The sequence below is a fragment of the Apus apus genome, chromosome 8 (assembly GCF_020740795.1).
Source record: "Apus apus isolate bApuApu2 chromosome 8, bApuApu2.pri.cur, whole genome shotgun sequence".
Classification (NCBI taxonomy): Eukaryota; Metazoa; Chordata; class Aves; order Apodiformes; family Apodidae; genus Apus; species Apus apus.
In genome coordinates, this window is record NC_067289.1 from 9,141,970 (window position 1) to 9,164,086 (window position 22,117).

At 42.1% G+C, this 22,117-nt stretch overlaps 1 protein-coding gene across 1 annotated transcript; it reads left to right on the forward strand.

Annotated features, from left to right (window-relative positions):
* Window positions 1-3,621: 3,621 nt before the first annotated feature.
* On the forward strand, window positions 3,622-20,728 carry LOC127387964 (guanylate cyclase soluble subunit beta-2-like). Its single transcript, XM_051626896.1, has 17 exons — window positions 3,622-3,823; window positions 4,659-4,753; window positions 4,948-5,108; window positions 5,498-5,597; window positions 6,758-6,978; window positions 7,065-7,170; window positions 8,824-8,927; window positions 10,457-10,673; window positions 12,257-12,577; window positions 13,333-13,481; window positions 15,619-15,765; window positions 16,045-16,199; window positions 16,814-17,028; window positions 17,117-17,239; window positions 18,011-19,485; window positions 19,597-19,812; window positions 20,220-20,728. The coding sequence occupies exons 1-15, from the start codon at window positions 3,627-3,629 to the stop codon at window positions 18,160-18,162; spliced, it is 2,463 nt and encodes an 820-aa protein (XP_051482856.1). The 5' UTR covers window positions 3,622-3,626; the 3' UTR covers window positions 18,163-19,485; window positions 19,597-19,812; window positions 20,220-20,728.
* The last annotated feature ends 1,389 nt before the right edge of the window (window positions 20,729-22,117 follow it).

The following is a 22,117-nucleotide window of genomic DNA, read 5'->3' on the forward strand; positions in this document are numbered from 1 at the left end:
AATTTGCTCTTGATGTAATTATTTTTGTCAGGTATGCATGAGTATCTTTTTTGGCAAGGCCACAGCATCACCTTCCTGAGTTAATGGATCTTTTGCCACAAATGCAGAAGAAACATAAAACATACTTGCACACAAACTGCCAGGAAGGTCACTGAATTTTACAGGGTGAGCAGTGCAGCCCTGAGGCTTCTGTTTGGCTTCCAGACACATCATTTTTAGCAATTTAAAAAGACCAATGCACTTGACAGCAGTTGACCCCATCCTCAGCACTGACCACTTAGCTGGAGATGGCAGGAAGGACAGGCTGTGCACAGGTAAAGCACACAGAGGGCTTTTCAGACATGTCTCAACTGAAGGCATCCTGTGTCCTCTCACCATGGCTCAGCATCACAGGATAGACACCAAGAGAACCCCAGTGTGCAGCTCTGTCTGAACTTAGCCCCATTCACTCTATGTTTTCTGGGAAGCAAGAAACCCTTCAAAACTAAAGACATCGTGCTCCAACCTCTCCTTTACATACCCAAACACACCTGCTCTGCTGCCCCCTGCAGCAGTTGGCAAGTTGTGTCCATGCCAGCCCACTGCAATGGGGTCCAGCACAGGCAGACTGAACAGACTGCACCAAGAGGGGCCAGAGTCACCATCACTGGGGCACACCAACAGATTGGTACAAGGAGTATTGTTGTCTCTGTTTCACAGAGAGTGGGCTGAGAAACAGAAACATGTAGGGTGTTCTGTCTTTGATTAAAGACTGGCAATTATACACAGAAATAGCTGCTGGTATCAAAACTCTAGGAAGCACTGCTTACATTGTGCCAAAGGACTAAAGACAGTTTTAAAGGAGTCACACCAGAAGTGTAACTTAGATTTTTCTCTATTGCTTTCTGTTCTTACTTGGAAGGCTTCTGTTATCCAGCTAGAGATGACAGAGCTGGCAGAGGTCACGCTGTGGGCCATGGGCTGCAAAGGGCAAGTAGCCCAATGACCTGCACACAAACAATCTTGACTTGAAGATTCTTTATCCACTTTTCCCTCATAATGACCAACAGACTTGAAAAATAGTAGGATTGATTCATTAACCAAAGAAGGGCTAAAGCAAGAATGATAATTCTTGTAAATACGATTGCAGTAAGAATTACCTAATTCAATAAAGATTTAGTATACAAGTCTTAATTTGAATTTTGGATAGCTTCTCTGAATTGCACCTCCAAACCCTTTTGATAGTTGCTCGTCTTTGCCACTAAAAAGCAACAAATTGCTTGTTTGGGTGTCATGCATACGTTAAGAAAAGATACTGAATTACTTTATTTGCAAATCCCTCCAGTAATTCAGGTTTTTATAAACCTAAAAATTTAATTCTATTATGCATAAAGAAAATATATTTATTGAAAGCTGGCACTGATGCCCCTTACTACTGCAGCAGGGACAGCAATCCAAGAGAAATGTCATCTGTTGTGCTGGCTGAGGTTAGTTCCCACAGGTGTATGTTTAAATAAATATTTGATATTGCCCAGGAAATAGGTTTTGTGTCTTTATTTCTATATAAGCTAGTCCTCTCCAGCACAGCTGTGGGAATACAACAGGTGCTCATTATGTCTCTCCTCCTCAGTCAGTCTCCAACTAGTGTTTGGCTGAGAGGACAGCTCCTTTGAGAAAAAAAACCAAAACAACTGGTTTATTGATCAGTGAGGTCACATGAGAGTCACTACAGGACAGAATGATGAGGGGAGTATAGAAAAGGTGATGGGAAAACGACAGCACACGGCTGGTGGGAGGGCTGTGATGCTTCAAAGAGCAAAGCCTGTGCCTAGCATAGGGCTACCAGCAGGCTTTGATGTGCCTGCTGAACACATATGGCACCTGGGAGGGATTGGAAACAGAGCAATGGTATCTCAGCATCCCCCCAGCAGGAGCAAAACCCTCCCGGCCAGACCGGCAGAGAGCGCTGGCTCAGAACCTGGTCCGTGCAGCGTCCTGCAACCCCTGCACCAGGCAGCAGCGACCAGGTGGCTGAAACAGGGATCTCACCACCGTGGAGCTACAGGTGCGTGTTTGGCTGACAGAGGATAGATAATTGTCTTTATCAACAGGAGAGTGTTTCTCCACACACAGTTCTCCACCGTGTCCTCTGAAGATCCACTCCCAAAAATGACCTACAAATAACTCTTCCAAAAATCAACCTCAGAAGTGAGATAACTCTGTCAGGCACTAAATCCCATTAATTCACTGCATCTAAACCCGACCACTGTGTTCCTGTGAACTTCCCTACCACTGTTCTTTCCTCTCAGACAGGCTTGGTGGCTACAAACACTGCCTGGACGATGGGCAAGTCAGGCCTAGGGCAGCAGGACACAGCCCAGCAGCAGCCACTAGCTGAACTAAACACGCTGCTTCTCCCTGCAGACCTCCTGTCGCTGGACAAGGGTGGTCATTGACTCCACCAGTGCTGTTCTGTGCTACTAAGAGCAGTTTTAAGAAAGCCTCCTCACTTGTCTCCCTCCCAGCTGCTCGCCGCATCGAGGTCCCGGGAGCTGGGAACCGCTGCTCCCGGCTGCACCGAGCCCTGTCCAGCGGCATCTGACCGTGCACGGGTTGGAGCAGGAGCCGGGAGCCGGGATGGGGAAGCTGCCGTGACCTGCGAACGCGGCAGCGATGCCATTTCACAGGGACGCTCCTCGGCGTCACTCCGGATGCCTGCAACACCGGCACCTGCAGGAAACGCGCGTTTTCTGCTGAAAACCAGACAAGCCGGGCGGGGCAGGCGACGGACACCCCGGGCCGCGCCGCCCTGGGCAGCCCCGGGCGCGGCCGCCGGGCGAGAGCGGCGGGGCCGGGCCTGGCAGCCACACCGCCCCCGGGCCGGCAGCGGGGCGGGCGCGGCGGCCCGAGCCCGGGGTGGCCGGAGCCCCGGGGTGGCCGGAGCCCCGGGGGCGGCAGCGGCGGCGGCAGGATGGTGAGCGGCCGGCGGGGGCGGCAGCGGGCGGGGCGGGGGCTGCCCAGGCCGGGCGGAGGCACCTGCGGGGCCAGGCGGGAGCTCCCGAGTCCCCTCCAGTCCCCGCGGCGGGGCTGCCCCCGGGCAGGGAGCGCGGAGGGGCGGGACAGCGCCTGCCGGGGACAGACAGACAGCGCCTGCCGGGGAGGTGCAGACAAGACAGCCTCTGCCGGGGACAGACAGACAGACAGGCAGACAGACAGACAGCTCCTGCCGATCACCCCTGGCCCCAGAACCCAGCCAAGAGCCGTCCGCCCGCTGTGTCCGGGCAGGAGGCCAACCCGCCGTGCCCCGCTGTCACACCATCCTTGGCTGCTGCCGCTGTGACACTGCTGCTCACGATTCTCCTTTTTACCTTTTTTTTTTTTCCCCGTCTCCACTGTGCGGTTTGTCAGTGCTAACGCGGAAAATGACAGTCAGGGCAAAGGCGAAGTCCCCTCCCGCTGCCGCAGCGGTGCGTGGCTGGGCCGGGCTGCTCCGGGCTGCGGGCTCAGCACCGCACGTCCCCGGCTTGCTCCTCCGGGTCCTTCTCTGAGCAACAGGATCCAGTGTGATTGCTGTGTTTTTCTGAACACTTGTAAAGTGCTGAGATAAAGGCAATGCTGTTTGCAGAAAGACATAATGGCCGTCAAACATGATTTCTTTCTCTTTTGCAATAGAAAGTCAGCAGTGGAATCTTAAATGCAAAAAGGTGGCGTTTGGGCTGAGCTTAGCAAATCAGTATGTCTTTTCCGTGTCCATGTATTTGCTTTTTCAGTATGGATTTATAAATACATGCCTGAAGTCTTTGGTGGTTGAAAAGTATGGTGAAGAAACATGGGAAAAATTAAGGTAATGTGCAATGTATTAAATGTAGTGTATTGCAAGGAAATGCTCAGGAATTTAGGAGCAGAGGATTATAATTTCTTGCTGGTAAATGGCAGCTGATGTGTATCTCAAGTAATTGTTAGAAGTAAATAGCAGGGCAAAAGCTAGTTTCTTACCTTTAAATACTTCATATTCTGATGCTAATTTGTCCCAATTAATTCATCGTACCAGATAATTAAGGATGACATTTAGTCTTATAGACAGTTGTGCAATAGACTCACCGTGACAATATTGAGAAGTAATTATACTGAAAATATGTCATCCTTGATATGAAGTCAGTTTAATTCCAGTACTTTCAGAAAAGCAGCCAGATATATAATCTTGTCTAGTTTTGTCTTGGAGCTATATGGTATTTTCCAAGACGTAAAGATATATAAACAATACTTACATACATATAATAGCTATTAAAGTCAGTATAAAAAAGCAGTGAGTTTTTGGTCAGGTTTGTGGAGACCCAAGAGCTTGATACTGTGGCCACAATGAAGAACAATTCAGTAGGCCAGAAGACTAAGACTCCACCTGCTCTAGTACCCACACGATGATGTTCTAATCCTTGAAAAAGGTTACTCTAGTACCATAATGTGAAACTGCAGAAATGGAGAGGTGGACACCACTATTCAGCCATGATAAAACACCACTCTTAAACCATTAGGGGAGGTGGTGTGTTCCAATGTAATGCTTGAAGGAGGTTACAGAGTGGGCTAACTGCAAACAATGCCTGATAACGGCCAGTTGGGTTTCCCAAGTGTGTTATATTGACAGCAGCATTGAGACGAGACTATTGCCTTCTTTGTTGCAGACTGCAGGCTGGAGTCCAGGATTCTTTCTTGACTTTTGAGGTTTACAAAGATGAGATCACAATGCAGCTCATCGACAAAGCCTGCAAAATATTAGGTATGTGTCACTGGGCCTCAAAAATGCACCATCCTGGGTCAAGCCTGAGACTGCAGCTCAGGTTTTAGTCTCCTGTGTTCTTTGGAATGCCCTCCCTATGTTGTAAATTATTTCCATTCAGTCCTAATTTTCCTGGCAGCGTTGCAATAACTTCCAAGCTTTTCTTAGTCATTAAGGTATCTTTATTTTGCCAGGCGTTCCTGCTGACATGGTTCTGAGAGAGTTTGGAGAGTATTTCTTTACATTCTGTAAACGCTCAGGCTATGACCACATGCTGAGGACACTGGGTGGAAATCTCTATGAGTTCATAGAGAACCTGGATGCATTGCACAGCTACCTGTCCCTTTCTTACCAGGCAAGTTGTGAGCTGTAATTACTGAGCAGGTAATGGGTGGGCTGTGCCAGAATTTGCAGCAGAAGGAGCAGCATCTCATAGATGTGAATGAATAATGGAAAAAGATGCTGTAACAAGCTCTCCCATGTTCTGAAATGTATTACTCCAAAATTTTAGGACAGTTTTAAATTATTTATTTTTTTTTCTGAGTAGTCTTCAACATTAGATATTATATAGTACATTGCCTCTAATGCATAGTAGGTTTTCCCTCACAGATGAGCATATTTAATTTTCTACATTTCAGCATATTTACATTAGTGTTTATTTTATTAAGACATGGGATGCTTTTGTACAACTAGAATTTGCCAGCAAAAGATACTGAAGTTTTGTTTATGTTTGTTTTTTCTCAGGAGATGAATGCCCCATCTTTTAGAGTGGAAAAGAACGAAGATGGTTCAATGCATTTACATTACTATTCTGACAGGAGAGGTCTGTGCCATATTGTGCCAGGTAATCTGATAGAATGTAGAGTACAGATCAGCTAGTAATGCAGTATATACACAGAGTAACCATTTATTTGCAGACACACTTTGCTCTGGCTTCAGAATCTCTTTTCAGGTGAGGACAGGCCATGGAATCAAAGCTTGGTAGAGTTTACTAACCAGACACCTGACCTTCTGTTTCCCTACTGTCTGATCACTCCTAGCTCCCAGTAGCTTTATCAAGATTTAGGATATGTCAATCCAGGCTGTAAGTGTCCATTCTTGCTACAGAATTCCTATAGACCTCCTATAGAATTCCCCTCCTTGAAGAATAATTAAAGTTCATGGTGTGCATTGTTGATTAGATCTCAGTTGCTCATGCTCCTTAAAATACTGTGAGGTAGAAATTATAGTTGATTTGCAGACGTCCATCTATCCCATAATAAAGACTTCTGCACTACAGGCAATCTGTAGAGCTGCAATTGAACCCTGCTCAAAACTGAGTATTTTCCCAGCATTTAGAGGAATCTCCAGTCTTGTACTTGAGCAAGGGTTAAACAGCTGTGAGTCTGTAAGAGATGATCATATTCTGCACTTTCACAGATCCTTCTGAATTTAGAAGTTTATCAAAACTTCCCCTTTTGTCAAACTCATTTCATATTCCTGTTGAAGCACAGAACTGTTTGGAATTTCAGACTGAGCTTTTCATGTTATTGTCCAGTATTTTGCCTAATAGCTAAATAGAAATGAGAGGACTGATTGTGCATCTTCATGAAAGATATTTCCTTCCTTTCAAAAGAAAATGTTCTGCAACAACTGAGATAGATTGTTATAACAGAATCTCTTTAGACCTCATGCATTTTCTGGGTTAATGGGAATTCATACTATTGCTATGTATGACTATTTGGACACATTCTTCAGATACCCTGCTGAACTTTTTCTAGTGAGAATAAGCATTTGTAACCTGATAAGACAAAAGAAAAAGTAAATTTAAAGCTTACCTCCTATGCACATATTCTTATGATGGCAACACTAGCAAGAATGTCACAGGTACCAACAGGCTGATTTCTTCCAGAGTCCTTTGGAAAAGTGATGTCTGAAACAGTGAAATTCCACCATGAGTCCTTTAAAAGGGAAAATGGAAAGGGTTTGTTCTTAGCCATACTTTGTCTTTTGTTTCCCCTTCAGGAATCATTGGTGCAGCTGCCCTGGATTTTTTTAACATTGAGATTTCAATGGAAATAGTCAATCAAACAGAAGAAGAAGAAAGAACTGGTAAAAAAGAACATACTGTTTTTCTTGTCACTCAAAATCCTGTATTTTCATACAAAGAAAGAAATAAATTTTCTTCCTCACCTCAATATCTTGCTGACTCTGAAAAACAAATTGAGAACCAACTGAATAAAGAGGTATTTTATATTCATTATCACTATATTATTAAAATATGATTAAAATAAAAGCACCCTTGAGTTTCCATTTGGGTTTATTTCAACAGGCCCTTGAAAAAGCCAAGAATGCAATTAGAGACAGAGGAAGCTCTGTTTGTCCTGTCAAGAAAAGTCACTGGAAAACAATAAGAGGAATAATCACATTAGGAAAAGGTGAGAGAGCATTCAGGAGTGAGACTCTTCAGTAATAAAGTCAGTAAGCCTCCCTATCTCCACCCACTCATCTATTTTGAAGTTACTATTTATATTTCCTCTGTGTCTTTTCAAAATGTTTCAGGCTAACTTTCTTTTGTTTGACATTGTTAATAAAAGAAAAATTGCAGATACTAAATATGCTTAGTAATGACAGATACTTAAATGGAATATGGCCTCTCACTTTTATCTCTAAAACAGGGTTTTCTTCTGAAAAGTGTTATTCTGTAAGATGTCATTTGATAGTTCCTCTCATGCCACTTGGTCTAAGATGATAAATTTAAAGGAGTGTTTTTTAACTTGATAGCTGCTACTCCTTTCCAAAAGTTATGAACTAGAGTAAATTCTGAAAGCCAAATTACACCCTCTGCTACCCAAAAATCTACTGCTTATCTGGTAATCTCTTTCATATATATATACATATATATATGTATGTATGTATGTATGTATGTTTCTATGTATGTATTTGTGTGTGTTTATAATCTCTGTTTATGTTTGTAAAATGGAAGGGTTACCAGGACTTTTGCTGTTAGGACCTTTTGATTCCTTAAGAGGCATGAGAACCCAGCTCAGTATTGCTGAGTTGTAACATTTCTGGGAGGAATGAAAAAATTAACCTGGTATTATCCAGTGTAATGTCAAATGCATTACAGGAGCAGACATATTGAGTAAGAAATTAATATATATTCAGAAGATTAGTACTATTACTTTAAAAAGAAAATGCTTTATCAATAAATGCTAAGAGTTACCAAAAAACAGGCTTTGAAAGGTGACTAATCCTCACTGACTGTCCCTGAAGCTGTAAGGGATCTTAAAGCTGAGTCCTAAATTTGTAATATTTATCACTAGTCTCCTGAGTGACTTAAGCATTGATAGCTCAAGCAAAATTTACTACAGTAACTATCATAGCCAGCTTCTAGGGGAAAAAGATCACTTGAAATGATCATCTTTTTGATTGTTACTGGGGAACCCAAGTTTATACTGTGAAGATCAAAGTCTTTGGGTGCTTCAGTCAGATGAGCACTTTGATTGTTTTACCCATTTTACAAAAATACCTGTTCACCAGCAAGAACAACCTGCTCCATAGGTTTGTGACCATTTTGAAAAAAAACTCAGGGTAAGTAAAATAGAAACCAAACAGTCTTTGTGCTACGGGCTAGAGTTCTCTGTATAGGAGACTGAAACCCAGATCATACTGTTTTTTTTCTTCTCCATAAGTGTTACTTAGTAGTTGGCAAAGTACATTATATCCACTTCTGTGTTCAGTTTTGTGGGATATAGCTGGTTTACATTGCTATGACACCTGCAAATTCATAGAGCAGGAACATCTACAATTACTCATCTGTACTTAACTCATTCCACATAATTTCATGCATCTAATGCTCTGTGCTTTTTGTGTGGTTAGGTTTTAAATTCTCAATTAACTCAGATTAGTTGTTAATCAACTGTGTATTAAACTGTGGAGAATTTGGCACAGATGTGTACACATTTCTAGACCCACACACACTTTACTCCATCTTCACTCAGTCCTGTCTTACTGAGTGCTAAAAAGCAGTGCTGTCTGGTTTTATGAGGTGCAACCTCATTTAAAACTGCACTTTTATCTTGCCACAGGTAAGCTCCTGAGGGGATTTGATCCTGTTTATCCCAAGACCCTCTGGATTGACGCAAAAACATTTTGCAATGGACTTCCTTTTCACATGGTTTTTGACAAAGAGGTAGGACAAGCATGTGGTAAGAGCCTTTAATTTGCATGAACCGTATAGTAATTACCTTCTGCTGTGACTGCCCCACAGTTCAGTGCTGCATGGGCTTTGTATGCAGTGCACACTCATTGGTAGCATTTACAGAAGTGTTCTGTAGAGACATGAAGTAAAAGTCATAGCAACTGGATCTGGATCGTTTCATTTGCATTTATTGAGATTACTGTGTCTGAAACAGCTGCAGAAAGGCCAGCAAGGTGTATTGCAGCAGTCTATCCATTACCAAACATTTAACGTAATTTTCTGAGATTTCTGGCCACCTTCCTGACCTTGGATGTGCCAGAGACATGACCTATCCTTTAAACTTGGCCTTGTAGTTAGAGCTATTCACCCTCTCCTCCCAGTTACTAATCTAGCCAAAGGCATTTGTAAGGCTTTGCTGGCAACTGAGGCTCTGCATGCTTCCTGAGTCTACTGCTACATGCTTCTGCTGGGAAAACCCAGCTACCTACTAAATCAGGCAGCATACAACCTCATCGAGTAGGACCTGGACCCCAAAATCTCATTATCTTCCAGGGGAGGATTGAACCTCCTCACCTGTGCATACATACTCTGCAGCAGTAGAATTGCTCTCCCTTGGCACGGACTGCCCTGTGGCTGGTTTCCAGCTAGCCTGGGTTTCCACCAAGCTACAGTTCCTTTTGTTCTCAATTCCATGCAGATAATATTAGCTTAAGACAGGAGCAAATAAAGGAGAAGCTGAGAATAGGACAGCAGAAGAAAGCTAATACAGCTACTTGGGAACATGTTTTGGCATCATGCTGAAAGAGATTGCAGAGCACACAGTCTGCTTCATGCCACTGTCCATATTAGCCAAAGCTCAGAGTTTTAAACCCTTAAAGACATCCAGCCTGCATAATTTGATAAAATTATTAGTGTGGAAAAAGGGGAAGTCCTGAACCCATCATTGGTAGCTAGGTCAGAGCTTCAGTAACTGATGACAAGCAATGAAGATAGGGTGGACATTTCTGCAGGAGTTAAGAGCTCATGTCTGGTCAGCAGGCTAAACCAGAATGCCTAAACCTTTGCACAGTAAGAGCTAAGAGAAGGCAACCTGTGACATTCATTAGAAAAGTAACATTTGCCAAGACGTTTTATGCCTCACTTATTTTGGTTTTGGAATGCATGACATGCTCTGGTATCTCTGTTTTCCCCTTGCAGCTACCGGGAAGGCTGCTTGTTAGGCCTACACACATGGCAAGCAAGGATAATAGCAGATTGTTTTGTTTGGGTTTGTTTTGAACAATTGATAGGGAAGAGCATTTGGGTTATAACATTCCTTTCTGGGGGCTTTGTCTTGCCATGAAGGACACTCACTCATCAGAGCTTTGTGGTGATATGCTAATGAGGTAGAAACTGCTCAGAAAGAAGCCGTGCAGTACAGCAAGTGTGAACATGGATCACCAGTGATTGGCTGTCACTGGGCATGAGCCCCCACTGGGGGCTCATGAATTATAATACATTGTCCATATTTTCTTTTAAAGCTCAGAGTGAAGCAAGCTGGGGTGAGCATTCAAAAGATTGTACCTGGCCTTCAGACCATGGGCATCTGCTTGGATCACTACTTTAGTATCGTTCACCCAGAAGTGCCCTTCACCATCTCGAGCATTCAGAAATTCATCAACAGCCAGTTTGTTTTCCAGACTAGAAGAGAGATGATGCCAGAGACATGGAAACAACGGCCAATGCTAGAGCTGAGAGGTACTTCCCTGCTTTCAATTGCATAAGTATTCCTATGAAATCAGAAATTATGCTGGAGTTGAACTAAGGCCTTTCTGTGGACACCTGGCTTCTCGTATGTCCTATAAATGACCTAGTCTTTGTGCAGGGAGGAGAGGATTAGATGATTCTGTTTAGAGAAACAGTACTTTATGATGCTTTTAGGTAAACTGCTGTTTACCTCACCAGATTTTGAAGGCTTTCAGTCAGAAACACCACCTGCTCTCCCATTTGAAGGGCTTGGAAAGAGTGTTTTTCTAATGCTGCAAAATCTTTGCAGGTTTCCTAACAGGTGAAGCCAAGGGAGGATTAGCTTGTTTTCTGAACTGCCTCTAGTCTCAGTTATTTACAGAGCTGCAGAACTGAGTCAACTCCAGTTGAGTTTGGAAGGGAACTCTGGAGATTGTCTAGTCCCTTCCCTCTCGATGCAGGGTCAACTAGAGCAGGTTACTCAGGAGCATGTCTAGTTGCATTTTGACTGTGTTCAAGCATGGAGATTCCACAAATTCCCTGGGCAATTCATTTCAGTGTTTAACCACCCTTACCAGTAAAACAGGTTTTTTCTTACATTTAAAGGGAATTCCTGCATTTCAATTACTGCCCCTTGTCTCGTGTCCTTTCATTGGATACCACTGAAAAAAGAATTTTGTGCTCCCTCCTGTCAGGTATTTTTACATAACGATAAGCTCCCTCTGAGGCTTGTCTTCTTTAAACTGAACAACCCCAGCTCTCTGAGCTTCTCCTTATATGCCAGATGCTCAGATCCTTCCCAGGTCCTCCTCCCTTCACTTCTTGAAAATAGGAATGACATTTACTTCCTTCCAGTCCTCAGGAGCCTCCCCCTGTGGACATGTCCTTTCAAAACAAATTGAGAGTGGCTTTGCAATGACACTGGCCAGCTTCCTCAGCACTCCTGGATGCATCACATCAGCTCTAATGGGCTTCTGTATATCCAATTTGCTCAGTGTTTAATAACCTAAACCTCCTGTGCCCATGGTAGGTTGTAATCACTCCAGACTTTCCCACTGGTCTCACAGCCCTGAGATTGAAGGGTGATTCTTACAACAAAGACTGAAGCAAAGAAGGCATTGAGTACCATGGACTTCCCCATATCATATTTCAGCAGCTTCCAGCAAGGAACCTCCCTTGATTTTACTGAGAGCCACGTATTACCCACTGTGAAATTAAACTTTAAATGTTTAATTTTATTATTGTGAGTCTCAGTTTCCCTGTGGATGATGCTGAGACTGGCTTCAGGAACAGCTCAAGAACTAGTGGCAAAGGAGAGTGGTGAGCCCTGGGGTTCCCCATGAAAAGGAAGCAGCTGTGTAGCAGCTGTGATGAGTGACTGCCTTCAGGATCCTGAAATGTTATTATTTGCCTTGTGTACCTTCTCCAAACAAATCCACCTCTAATTCCAGGGAACAGTAGTTCCTGTGATGGCCCAGACCCTAAAAAAAGCCATTGTCTTTAGAACTCATTAGCTAAAATGAACATAAGTAATACTGAGCAACCCACGAAAGCCCAAGTTGCAAAAGACTCTTACCAATGTTTGTTTCAAACAGGCCAGATGATCTGGATGGAGTCCCTGCAGTGCATGCTCTATCTCTGCTCACCTTTGCTTCGCACTTTGCATGAACTGGAGGAGCGCCAGATGCATATTGCAGACATTGCACCTCATGATGTGACCAGGGATTTGATTCTTCTCAATCAGCAGCGCCTGGCAGAGATGGAGCTCTCTAACCAGCTGGAGAGGAAGAAGGAAGAACTGAGGATACTGTCGAAGCACCTGGAGGAAGAGAAGAAAAAGACTGAAGCTTTGCTCTACGCCATGCTTCCTCAGCACGTGGCCAACCAGCTGAAGGAAGGGAAGCGAGTTGAGGCAGGTGAATGAACAGGATGCACTTGTGATGCATGATTTGTGCACCCAGTGATGGTGATAGAGAGACTGGGGTGCTGGCACAGCCCCATTGCCACTGTCACAGAGTACATTCTCTACTTGGTGGCATTCATGGGTAGGAGGAGGACCACAGACCCTTAATTCTGCAGATAATAAGACTATTCTTAGACTGTTCTTTCAAACAAAGTTTTGGGAGGTATTTGCCAAAATTGTCCCTTGGGAAGTGAAAGATGGTAGCAGCTGCCCATTCAAGGGAAAAAAAAAATAAATCAATGTTTCAACAGTAAACTGAGATTTTGTTTTTAACCTGGGTATACAGGGAAATGAGAGCTCAAAAATGAAAGGAATAAAGAAATTGGTCTTTCCTAGAACATTTTCTTAGTTCCTCTATGCTATTCATAAATCCAGAATCATCATGATTCTCATTTTTATTAAGGATAGCAAGTCAGGGTATGCTTAAATTCCCTTTAGTAAGCACATAGATGAAGTTATGGTTAAAGAGCTAAGCATATCCTGAATATGGATGGACAAAGGGATGAATTCAGAAGTCTGGATTGTTTGAGATGTAGAGTTATTCTTATGTTTTATGTACTTTTATATTGACATTCCTCTTTGATGTCAGGTGTTAGGTGGTATGTCCTAAGGGAATTATGAGAAAATAATCTTTGCAAGCAGGTCTCAAACAGATATTGTGATTGTCCAGCCGTTACAAGTACTTACTGCTGGTTCTTCTGCCCACAGGAGAGTTCAAGGAGTGCACAATATTGTTCAGTGATGTTGTGACCTTCACCAACATTTGTGCCCAATGTGAGCCCATTCAGATAGTTCTCATGTTAAATTCCATGTACCTGCGATTTGACAGACTGACCACAGTGCATGATGTGTACAAGGTAGGTCCGGGCTGATACAGACTGAAGAAATGGTCTGGAAAAATAGTTTTGTTGTTGTTTAGATTTTTTGCTTTTAAATGCATTTAAATCCGGTTTCCCCTGGCATGATTTTTGATAAACCATAAAATATTGCATAGCTGTAGTGGCCACACAGAGAAACTAAATAAGAGGCACGGGTGTGATTAAGTAAGTTTAACATTTTTTGACAGGAATGTAACATTTATGACAGGCTAGAGTCTCTTTCCACAGCTCTAACACCAGAATGGCCATTCTTTCATACAGTTCTCTCCTTTCTCAAATGTTTACTCAACATGACAGGATATCCTATTTTACAGACCAGTTTGAATAATTTTCATAGTTCTTTTATTCCAACCTGTTGTAAATAGGTCAGTCACTGTGTCATGAAGTGTGTTCTTTGGTGGGAAATAACATTATAAACAATACCCAGGTAATACCTTTGTTTTGCTTCCTCAAGGTCTTAGGCAATGGTGTAGATCTCCTGCTGACCCCAAAGGGCATTGGTTAGATCTAGACTGTAATGGACATGTTGCCTCCAAACCGTGTGGGAAGGAGCAGAGCCCTGGCTGACATACAATAATAGCGTCATTAATATCTCCAGAACTACCCAGATTTGATGAGCTGAAGAGAAAGTCGTAAGTTTCTGTCTGTCCCCAGCACATTAAATATTCAGGAAGGCAGAAATAGTAAAGGGTCAAATCCAAATCTCATTCATTCCTTGCTCCAGCAAGGCACGCGGTTCATCCCGCAATAAATTGTGCTGGGAAATCAGAAGCATTTCTGCCTTGGCCAGAAAGCTATATGTAGTTATTGAAGCATCCAGGATGTTGCCCATGGATTTTAGGATAAACCAGCATCATATTCTATGTGAATCATCCATCATGAGTAAATGACCTGTCGCTATAATAATCTCCTTTTGATGCCTGTATATAACTCTGAGTAGTATTGAAGGAGGTTACTAGGGTACAGAGAGATGAAGTTACTATTTCAGGGAAATGAGAAATAAATGAAATATTGAAATTGATCAAAGAAACTTGGCCCAAGATTATAAGTATCTGAAGTTATGAAAGAATCTTGTAACATTAAATCTCCTACTACAGCTGAACAATAATTAGGGTATGTATTTGCATTAGTAGCTTTTTACAGTTGCTCTAACTCAGTTACAGAAATTCACTGGCATTACTGTGGAGTTGGCTGTTTGATAAAAAACATATACAGGAACACATTTTTTGAGTCTAATGTGCTGAACAGTTTGAAATCCTTATGTTAATGAACAAACCCAAAGATGAAACCATGTTCCTGCGCTCCCTATTGGTGTTCATTTTTAATCAGTTCAATTAATCTAACTTATTTCTACATGATCTCTTCTTATTGACTGATAGTAGATGTAACAATGATGTCTCGTAAGAGCAGCTTAGAAAATTTCCTTACCATGTAACAGTGTTCTACAATTAATTTTTAACATTTCAGAATTCTCTGTTTTAAACAGGCCTATTTATTCCCAGCAAAATCTCTGGTACAGGGACAGCCCCCCAGGTGTCTCTCAGGTGCCTTACCATGCACTTCAAGGAGCCTGGCTGCCTGAAGGAGGATGAACCCTTCAGCATTTGTCTCACAGGCTGCAGCATGTTCTGGGAAAACGACTGGTCATAAGGAAGGATGAACCAGTGAACAGAGCCCTTGCTGTCTTGTGACTTCTTTAACAAGAAAGCTCTTTTTAAAAAGAAATACGCTACTAACACCAATTGTGAATAAGAGATAATTAATAGCACTTAGCTATCAGGTAACCTCCTGGCTCAGGACTCTGTGCCTGATGTAAGAGAAGTGCAAAATGTCTGACACTTTCACAGACTCCCTTACTCCTTAGGGTCTCGCACTGATATCTAAAATGGGTCAGGTTAGCAGGGACAGAATCCACTGAAGTTTTTAATGTAGAGTCAAGGAAAGGATTCCCCATCTCAAGGAAACTCACATGTGCTAGAGCTTTTTGGTGATTGGAAACATCTTGCAGAAAAAAAGGGAGAGATGATGCAGGTAAGAAGAGCCCTAAAGAGCAAAGCACTAACCTGAGCAAGATAAATATGGCACGCTGATATGCTTGTCTCCCTCTCAATTAAAGGTGGAGACGATTGGAGATGCCTATATGGTAGTAGGTGGGGTCCCTGTGCCTGTACCCACTCATGCTGAGAGAGTTGCTAACTTTGCCTTGGGGATGATAATAGCAGCGAAAGGAGTAGAGAACCCAGTTTCTGGAAACCCTATCCAAGTAAGTTGTTAATGCAAAGGTGCACATGTGTCTGTCTGCTTCTTGGGTTGGGCTTCTTGTTAATGTCTTGGAGTAGGACATCAATGAGTTGCTTCTGACTCCTCTGTGACTTTGGGCAGGGCCCACATGGGTCCATTTCTAATTAAGAGCCTCTCCCTGTGGATATTTGATATTTTACTGGTGTCCAGTGTGGTGTTAGGATGAACTTTTAGGTGGCTGGATAGCATTAAGAAAGATGTTAAATGACATTTTGGGGGGGTGTTTTATGTCTTTTTAAAGATTAGAGTTGGGATACATACAGGTCCTGTGTTGGCTGGAGTTGTTGGAGAAAAGATGCCTCGTTATTGCTTATTTGGAGACACGGTGAATATAGCTTCCCGGATGGAGAGTCATGGTGTCCCAAGTAAAATTCATCTAAGCTCCAGTGCCTATCAGTGAGTAACGATGATGGAAACTTGGCCTGTTAAAAGCTATGCTAAAACCCACTGCCTTGGCAGCTGCAGCTTTCAGGGTGGATGATGTCTTTAGTCACTGATTTATGCAGCATTCAGCATATCAAGAAAAATCACTGCATGCAAAGAGTTTCATTTACTGTCCTAAAACTAATGCCTCCAAAGGTAATGAGAGAGCTGGATGATGGCAGTGTGGTGCTGCTGACTGTCATCTTTGGGGGATTTAGGAGGAGTAAATCATGCTTGACAAATCAGATTGCCTTCTCTGATGAAATGACTGGAGATAGTTTTGTCTAACTGATAGGACTGCATTGGTTCTTAATTTCTATTTACTGGTCAATAAGAACTACCCATCATAGTGAAGTATTTGACTACCTGATCCACTGATTTTTGATCAGGCTATACGTGTAAAGCCGTAAAAGCACATCAGGCTTGAATAAACAATTGAAACAAACCCTGAGTTGTTCATGGATCAATACTGGTTTTCCCAGACTTCTGTGATTTGTTTACCTCACTGACAATAGCTCTTCTAAAATATCAGTGTCATTTTTGCTAACGTGGATTTTTCACATATCATTTTGCTTCTGATATTTTAGATGCCTAAAATACAAGAATTTTGAGATGACTGAGAGAGGAGAAATAGAAGTAAAAGGCAAAGGGAAAATGCACACCTACTTCCTCGTTAGAAATAAAACTGCAACTGAGAATGAGATTATGGGAAGGCCAATGAAAGACTTGGATTCTGGCCATGAATCTGTTCAGTCCTTTCAAGAAGGCAGGACTGAAACAATACCAAGTTGTCATCAGCCAGGTAGAATCAACTCAAGATATCTTTCCCTCCTTGAACAAATAAACATTAATGCAATTCAATTTAAGATCCTTTTCTGTTCTTCTTTCAGTTACTCAGACTCAGCCAGAGAAGGACCAGACCCCAGCCATTGCAATGAAGTATATTGATGGCCCCACAGATTCACAAAACAGCCTCAAAAGAAGAAATCAAGCTAAAATTGCGGACTTAACAGGTAGTTATTTAGTTACCATCAAGGAAAAACAAGATCTAGGAAGGACCTGAGGCTCAATCTTCCAGCTTTATTGTATTCCTCTTCTGAATAACCATTGTGTTACTCAAGCCAGAAATTCATGCCAACATATCCGTGTTGGTGAAACTAACCATTTTGCACACTGGTCAGGGCCAAACAAATTCACTTGCAGAGGCAGAGCAATCCCAGCTGTTAACCTGCACCAGAGGAGAAAGAAGCAGACATAGCTGTCAAATCCCAAAGTCCTTCTGGCAGTGCACACGGAATGGATAAATGTTAAACAGTTCTTCCCATGGACAAACCCAATTGTTCAGGTCCATGTCTTTTCCTGGAAGAGCGGTCATTATTTGTTGTTATGGGGAAGGCCTTATCAACTCAGTCCTAGAAACAGAGACCTCATGGGCTGTGCAACCTGGCAGTCCTCAAGCCAGCCTCCTGCAGGAGTCAGAAGAGATTTATTGCTGTGCACATGTTCTGTGGCCAAAGTTCATTCTCCTTTGAATCAGGTGATACTTAAAGAGAAATAATGGGTTTGCTGCCATAACAGTCTAATCTCATGCAGGAAGTCCTGTAATTCTATTGACATGTTTTCTGTTGTAAATATGTTGTCACCGATTACTAGAAGATACACCTTCCTTACTCCCTTCCCTTCCACTGGCTTAGACGTGGTGGTTAATCTAGTACATGATGTGCTGACAAACAGAAACCTCCATAGTAATTAAAAACTCACACTAAAGGAGTGTTTCCTTTCAGGCAAAACTTACGATTCCAAAAGTGATGGGAGTCTCCATGGCAACCAGCATGCAGATGATGGTCCTGGTCCTCTAAACCGGGGAAGAGTCAAACCTGCTACTGAAGAGCCACAGATGAGAAATGTTCGCTCTAATTTTTGCACTTTACTCTAAGTTCCTTTGTTTTTACATCAAACAGAGCAATTTTATTATGATTTAGTGCATTTTGCTGTTGTGGGACTGATTTTGTATATCAAGTACCACATGATTTTGTTTAAAACAAAGGAAAAAAAAAAAAGGGGGGGACATTTCATCATGATCTTCTGCAAAAAGAAAACAACTGAGGATTGTTTGTTTTTAAAAATCAATCTACACATGGCGTATAATACTCTCACTGGAGAAAGAAACCCTTGCAAGATGCTTTGAAGATGTATTTTTCAGCCTTTGGTGTCTTGAATATCCCTATGTAAAAATCACTTTTTGGTATCTCATGCAGCAATCGGGAAAGGGTGACTCATCCAGCTAGAAATATTCCTAGTCAAATAAGCATTTGCCATAAAACAAACATTCCCTGAAGTGACCATCTGTCTGGACTTGAGCACAGCCAGCAACTACCCTGTGTAAGGTTAGCAGAGTTTGATCTACATTTTAACAGTGATGACAGTTTCATCTCTTAACAGGTCTTTCATTGGGTAAAGGCATTATGCAGTAGAGGGGCAGCATACATCTAATACAACATGAATTTTTCCATCCTGAGGAGACAATATTGCATAATTTATAGCACACAAGAGTGAAAACCCATCTGCAACCTCTGAACCAGCTGTCCATGCTGTGCTCAGTAGATCATAGAAGGACATGCATGTAGTGGAATTTCGTAGCATCCAATTCATCACACTGATGGCTTGTTCAAGGCCTGTGAACTATTTGAGACCTTCAAAAGAGTTGCAAGTATATTTCTCATTTTCTCGCCTGAGCTAAACAAAATTAAAGTTGCAGAACTACAGACGGAGTCTGTCAGTGCTGAAATTAACGTTAACATAATTGAAAATAACAGTGTTAAAGATCAACATCACTTACCTGATGTCAGAGGCTCGTCCACAGAATTACTTCCATGCTGATAAATTCCTAGATTATGCCTCATTGGAAATGGCAGAGAAATATTGAAGTTCAGCTGTCAGGGAATTAAGATGTAGGAGCAAAAATACAATGGATATAAAGGTTGTGGACAATCTTGCACATGATAAATTGTCCTCTCCTGTAGATGGAGCTAGGAGTAGGTGGAATGTCCTTGTACCTGGGGACTTCATAGCAGATGTGCCCCACACACTGATTTATTACCTTTGGGCATGGATTCGTTCTCTAAGGATGCAAGCATGAGGCCCATTTGAACTTTGAGCAAGAACTCATTGGAGAAGATGATGTTACTCCTGTGCTACAGCATGGAACATCACATTTCCACATCTGCTGCAAGAGTGAGGCTCTTTAAATATCAGAGAGGTAAGACTGAAGAACACAGGCATCTCCTCCTCTCAATAGTATAACAAGATGAAATTTCACTTGCTTATTTTTTCTTGTTAAATATCTCTACAACTCTCTCTACATTTGTAGGTGATGCAGACCAGCAGAGAAGGTTGTGTAGACTGAAACCATCAGTGCTGTTGTCCACGCTACAGGTATCTCAGAGGGCTTGCTGGTGTAGTCCCGTGCACTGAATACCTGTTAGCTTTTGGAGTGCTATTATCGGCACATCCTCTGACTCAGTTTGATCCAGAAGAGATCCATTTGTGTGCTTTGAGACCACTCTACAATGTGAAACAAAGTATGGTAAGTGGTTTTGACCAGGTTACTCGCTGAGGAAGGTCCTGGTGGCTCTGGCTGCAATGCTGATGTAGATGCACCTGGTGACTGTAGCACTGTCCACAGCACAGCTGAGCAGCACCACTCTGGGAGAGGGAAGTTCTATAAATGGCAAGATTTATTTATTCACTTGTAAGGATCTTGCTGTCTAGGCACTGTTTGAGATTTTGGTGAGGGTGAGATCTACTGTAGGTTTCTAAGGATTATTATTAAGTTTGGTATCAAGATTTTAAACATTTGACTCTGTCAGACACACAATGTCTAAATTTCACCTTTATCTTTCGTAACTGCTCATGGCACTTCTGAATTATGACCGTAGCTTTAAAAAGACTTTCCTAAAGAAAGATAATACCCAATTTCCCTTTCACTTACAGTGGATTAAATGTGAAGTAACAGCTGAATTGGCACCATCCCACTGAGTTAAGACAAGAATCAACTCTGACAAGACTTTTTTGCCTCCAACCTAGAGACACGTTTCACTACTCTTGAGTAGTCATGCTGATGGAATGGAGAACTGGTCAGTTAACAAATGGCAGCGGTGGACTCTGTCAGCATTCACTATGGAGATATAGAGCCACTTAACCCCAAGCACAAGTGTGACCAGGAGTGTGTACATCTCTTGGTAGCCAATGCTAATGCAGAACTGAACCTCCTGCAGTCCCACACCTGCGTGGCTGGATACCACTGACCACCTCTCTGAAAGGAAGAATTTCCAACTGGAAGTAGTCCATCAAGCCTGGTGATCAGTGAATAGGATTTAGTATATATTCCAGGCTTTAATATAGATTCCAGAGTGGTTTTAGGTAGAAGCCCAGAGCTCCTCAGAACTTTTATGGATCCTCTTGGGAAGAAGAAAGAAACAGACCATGGCTTAATTGCTGCCCGCATCCAAATTATAACACTTGCTTTGCTTATACCTGCCCCTTTTGCACTGAACAATCTATGAATGTTTAATATTGGAGTGTTTTAATTGCCAGTAAGTGCTCCATGATAACTTACTTCATGCTGTACTGTGGTAAAGCTGATGTGCTCAGTGATTTCTCTGTGGCCTCTGCTACAATCTGATTTTCCTGAAGATGCAGATCTAGGTCAAGTCTGCACAACTGCTTTTAAAAATTAATGTGCCTCTGCATCATCATGTGTTCTTAAATATGTGGGCACTGCAAAAGGCTGCAAACTTATCACTCAAAAATATATCTTTCCATTGATACACTGACTGCAATTTATAATTGACTACTTTGATTAATTTCCCTCTTTTCCCTTCCACTTTTTTTCCCCTGTAATTGTACAGAAGTTTGAGGCTGTTATAGCTCTAATAAATATCCAGTGAGTTTAATCTTGTGACCATGCACAAAGTTCTATGTATTTATGTGACATCAGAATCAGCAGCCCAGTACAACTGACATTGTCATATGCTTACTAAGATGCAGTCATGTAGATGATATATATGTCATAATATGTCAGTGACCTATCTATGTTGAATTGACATGAAAAGGGTGAGAGAAGGGAATTCCCACTGCTGCTTCCTGGAAGCTGAAGCTTTGAAAACTTAAAAGTTGAGACTTTTGAAAGCTGTCTAAAGGATATGGCTTCCCACATCCCATTAGATCTGTTGTTTCAGCATGAATTGTCAAAAGCTTGGGAACCTTACAGGTCTGGGGCCAGGTTTTCAGACTTTTGTTGTTACTTTGCTAAGTAAAATCAACTGAATTTAACTACTTAACTGAACACATATGCAATGTCTAGTTTCTGAAAATGAAGCTTTCTTTAAAACATTTTAAGAGCACTTCCCTGTAAATACCTTCTAAGACAAGCTGTTCAGTAAACTTTGCAAACTGTAACCTCATTTGCTGGAAGTCATGGATTCATTACTTCTGACCTTACAATGCAGCTCTATATGGACCCAAGCTGAACATGAATATCCATAAATAAAATAGCAGTGAAATTGAAATTATTGCTTCATTGGTGAGAATATACAAAACAAGATTAATTTCAAAATGAAAAAAGGAGCACAGATTTTTTTATGCTAGTATACAACATCACAGAAAAATCCAGAAGGAATTTTTTTCCACCAGGTCACTGCTTTCACTTTTGAAAGCTCAAGACTTTAAGAGTAGGCAATGAGATGAAAACCTTCTTTTAAGTTACCAGTACAATCATCTACTGTTCATGCATTCTCTCTACAATATTCGGTCATCAGTGCTGCCAGTACATAAAGAAACAGCAATGTGCAGTGTTTTGGTTCCATCAATACTTGCAATCAAAATAAACA